Below are 4,630 nucleotides of genomic sequence, written 5' to 3' on the forward strand. Positions count from 1 at the left end.
AACATTACATCTAGATACCATTAAAATATTTGAAATCACTAAAAGAGGGAACTTAATATTAAACTTGGACTACATGGAGGCAACCTTACCTTAAAAATATATCTGGACTACGTGAAGGCAACCTTACCTTAACAATACATCTGGACTACCTGGAGGAACCTTACCTTAACATTACATCTAGATACCATTAAAATATTTGAAATCACTAAAAGAGGGAACTTAATATTAAACTTGGACTACCTGGAGGCAACCTTACCTTAACAATACATCTGGACTACGTGAAGGCAACATTACCTTAACAATACATTTGTACTATCTGGAGGCAACTAAACATATCTTAAATCACTAAAAGAGGGAACTTAATATTGCATCTGGACTACTTAAACAATAGATGATGTTCAACATAAACCTGGTTCACTTGAAAGGAAGGGGTGGGAACTTAGGATTATGACTGAAATAATTCAAGGGGAGGACTTAGCTTAATGTTACACACGAATTCCCTGAAAAAGTACTTAGCTTAAGAAGATATGTTGAACAATCACTTTTAGTAAGTGTGAGCCTAAAACAAATGTCGAAACGAAAGTTTTCTCCAAACATAAAGTAACGTTTCTCATTCGTTGAAAAAAAAATATTTTTATTAGTTCCTGTTTGGAGGGAATTTATATTTTGGACTTTTGTAGAATCTTTAGATGTTCATCAGTATGGACAGGCCAGTTTGATGAATATGACATAACTGTTTTCAAGTTTCAAAGTATTGATAGAACATTGTTTTAACTATTTTTTAATATTTCAAAGTACGGTAATGAAATATTAAATATTGACCTTAGTTACTTTGAAGTTTCAAACTCCAGAGGAAATCTTGACTTTTAAGTTATTTACAAGCTTTAAAATACTAACTATACGTTGTTCTTAACTATTTCATCGTTTGAAAGCTTTGCTCTTATTCTTTCAGCATTTCAAAGTACCGACAATATATCGGTCTTAATTATTTTCAAGTTATAATATACTAACGAAACATCGTTTTTAATTCTTTTTATTATCCTAAATTCCAATGATTCGTCGTTTTTAATTAAATCAGTTTTTCAAAGTTGTGATGAAAGATTGGTCTTAGTTATTTACAAGTAACAATTATATTTTGATATTGAGACACTGGTTTCAAATTTCAAATCATTGATCAACCAGTAGTATTAAATGATTGAAAGTTAATAATTAAAACAGTGTCCCCAGGTAGCAACGAAACAATAGATAGAATTATTTCGAATTTTCAAAGTATGAAAACGTGGTTTAAATTATTCCTCAAGTTTCACTGTACTGATAAATCTAGCTTTTAATTATTTCAAGGTTTCAAAGTACTGGTGAAACAACGTTTCAATTATTCTCAAGTTTCAAAATACTAATGAAACGTGGTTTAAATTTTTCTCAAGTTTCATAAAACGTGCTTTTATTTATTCCTAAAAGTGTCATGTTATTAATTATTCTATATTTTAGAAAACAACCCTTAAGAAAATATTCGTTTGAGCTTCAAGTTCAGAAGAGTATTTGTCTGTAATCTGTCTATAACATTTTAATAGAGTTTTGATCTTATTTTGATCTTAACTTTCTTTTGTAAAAACACAAAAGATAAACAGACCAACACGTAGTCGTAATCATCGTTAATTAAAGATTAAACCTTTTTTTATATCTTATATTTGTATACCTTCTTTTTTATTCATCTCCAACTTTACGATAGAACATTATTGAGAGTTTGGCCTGATTACTCAGAAGTTTTCCAGAAGTATAACGTTGATGTTAACTATTTTGTACTTTATAACCATAACACTAATTGAATAATAATAATGTTCGCTTCTTCCATCTAAAAAAAAACATAAGTGAATCATTATTTACTTCACGTTTACACAGAACTTTAACAAAGTTTAAAGTCTTTGAAAATGCGAATAGAAGATAGTTCTTGACTATATTTTCATTCGATGGAAAATGAGGCTTCAGAAATAGGGCCGAATTAAGACTAAAGGGGGCCCGTGGGCGATTTTCTCCATAATCCCTCAATGCTTGTTTTTCCTTGGAATTTTTTACTCATCAAAATAACCTTTTACCAAATATAAGGCTCTTTAAAATACTATAATTTCCAACTTCTAAATATTATCTGAGATAGAAAAAGAAAGGCTTAACGACTTAACATCGTGGGCTCATAAGCAACTGTCTGCTCTGCCCTTTGGTTAACTAATAGTTGTATTAGAACAACTTAAGGTTCGGTCAATTGTCTCTAATAGGGAGAGAGAGCTGATTTAAAGTGTTTCAATTTATTAGGGATAGAGTGTTCTAAAAGTTATTATATTTTCCATGCTTTTGTTTTACACTTAAAAAAAGATAACAAAATCAATGTCAACGCTAGCGTCGTTACTGTAAGCCCAACATTTTAATATAATATTTTTAAAATTCTAAATACAAAACAGCACGTTAAAATCACTTGTTACGCGAAGAAACACAGGGAAAATTTGAAGTTAAACACAAAGCTACACAATGGGCTATCTGTGCACTGCCCACCACGGGTATCGAAACCTGGTTTCTAGCGTTGTAAGTCCACAGACATACCGCTGTGCCTCTGGGGGGGGGGCGTTTGTCATAGAATTCAGCTGTACTCGTAATTTAAAAAGTGCGAACAATATTATAGAAAAAAAAATTAACTTTATAGGTTTTTATATCAAATAAAAACAATATTTCACGTTAATATTAGTGTGTTTGTAATAAATTTCCACAAGTAATTTAACAGTCAAAACCTATAAGTGCGGAGAAATTATCATTTTCCGTAGTTGTCACGTAACAATTAATATATCTAAACTATTTAATATTGAATTGCCAAAAAATGATTAAAATATTGTATGTTTGTCGTTGGTTGAAAACTAATTTGTCAACGCATTTGTTTTCTTTTCGTTATTTAGGAGTTATTGTTTGTTTGTATTCAAGCACAAAGCTACACAATGGGCTATCTGTGCTCTGCCCACCACGGGTATCGAAACCCGGATTCTAGCGTTGAAAGTCCGCAGACTGTGCCACTGGGGGGCTAGGAGTTATTAATATAAAAAAAAAACAAATACGTTTTGAAGTCCACTTTTTTTCAAATACACTCACATATATAGTTTTATATATATGTATGTGTATGATACGAACGGAATTTGTAATTACAAGTTTTTAACAGTTACGGTTTTAATCAGAGGAAGGGGAAAAACTTTTATTTAATTACTCACAAAATGTTAAAAGAAATGAAATGTATACATCATCGACTCCCTGTATCAGTGTATGATTACCAAACATTCATAAACCTTATTTTATTATCGAACAACACGAGAAAATTCCTTACAGAATCTAACAGATATTTGTTGTGACTGTACTTAATTAGTGGAGAAGCGTCATCTACACTGAAAATATGGTATTTCAGATTAAAATTGAAAGGAAAAAAAAACATTTAAAATCTTGACATTCAACCCGTTTTTATGTAGGGTGTAGTTTAGATACAGAACTGAATTTCTGTGGGGAAAAAAAATATACAATTACAATAAAATGTTGTTACCAGACGAAAGAATGAACTTTCTCTGTTGAAAATATACGAAAGTAGATGTAATAACTGCCGTTGATTTAAAGTAAATATTTATACTTAAATTTTAGTTATTAAATAAAATAATTTTAAATACTAGAAAAAGGGTAAAAGGCAGACTGGAACAATTAGCAATAATAACAAGAACAACAAACAACTGACCAGTCATAACGTCAGTATATTTTTGCAGACAAAATTTTTGGGTTATTTAAGCCTAAAATAACGAGAACATATCCATTAATAAGGAATGCACTTAAAAATAAGATTCACGAAATTATATAACAAGTTAAGCCTTACAATACTTACTTAAATTGTCAAACTTGCGGATAATAGAATCGATGAAGGTGTTTTGAGGGGCAACATGCCCCCTACGCACGGGCATTGTGGGTCGAGGACTAGACTATCTCTGGTAAAAATACCATATTAAAAACACCATACTGCTAATAAAAGTGTGGGGAATCTCCACACCAGTAGAACAAAATCAAGCTGGTATCGCAGCATACGGTTCTCTAGCGACTGTACTACCCTGGTTTAGAAATCTTTTCCATGCCGGCTGAGAACGTGCAGCAAGCAGCCTACGTCATCGATCGGAAGCTCGGTACACGTATATATATGTACGTGGACAGCACTAGGCAACGGAATAAAACATAGCTTGTGTAAGAAAGAAAAGAAAATAGTATTTCTTTTTTTTTTTAGGGTTATGATTATATTCTCAGACTTCACTTTTTTTTCACAAATGTATTTTTGTCTCTTTTAATTCATCAACTAAATAATTATCGACTTTATGCTCATTGAACTGACTTCTACGAGTACAACACTATTTCATTGTCTACTCTTGTTTGAGATCACTTAAAGCTAAACCTATTTTGTATATACACACACAAACGCACACATATCTTGATTGTTGAAGCGCTACCTAGTGTATACTTCGAGGAAAACGTTTAATTGTGAGAAATTGCAAACATGTCAGCCATCAGCTTTAAGAGTCCACATTTCTCATGAGAAGACAGAACAAAACAGTTTGATTGTTTTGTTCGC

At 31.5% G+C, this 4,630-nt stretch overlaps 1 protein-coding gene across 1 annotated transcript in view; it reads right to left on the reverse strand.

The window, feature by feature from the left end:
• The window catches only part of LOC106465552 (potassium voltage-gated channel subfamily H member 2-like), a gene marked incomplete at its 3' end in the record, with an annotated part of 55,388 nt that extends 51,023 nt beyond the window's left edge, over positions 1–4,365 (reverse strand). Inside the window, exon 1 of the mRNA XM_022393472.1 lies at positions 3,899–4,365. Coding sequence (XP_022249180.1) covers positions 3,899–3,974 — 76 coding nt within the window. The remainder of the gene's footprint in view (positions 1–3,898) is intronic.
• Between the last annotated feature and the right edge of the window lie 265 nt (positions 4,366–4,630).

The sequence above is a fragment of the Limulus polyphemus genome, unplaced genomic scaffold (genome assembly GCF_000517525.1).
Source record: "Limulus polyphemus unplaced genomic scaffold, Limulus_polyphemus-2.1.2 Scaffold1980, whole genome shotgun sequence".
NCBI classification, from domain to species: domain Eukaryota; kingdom Metazoa; phylum Arthropoda; class Merostomata; order Xiphosura; family Limulidae; genus Limulus; species Limulus polyphemus.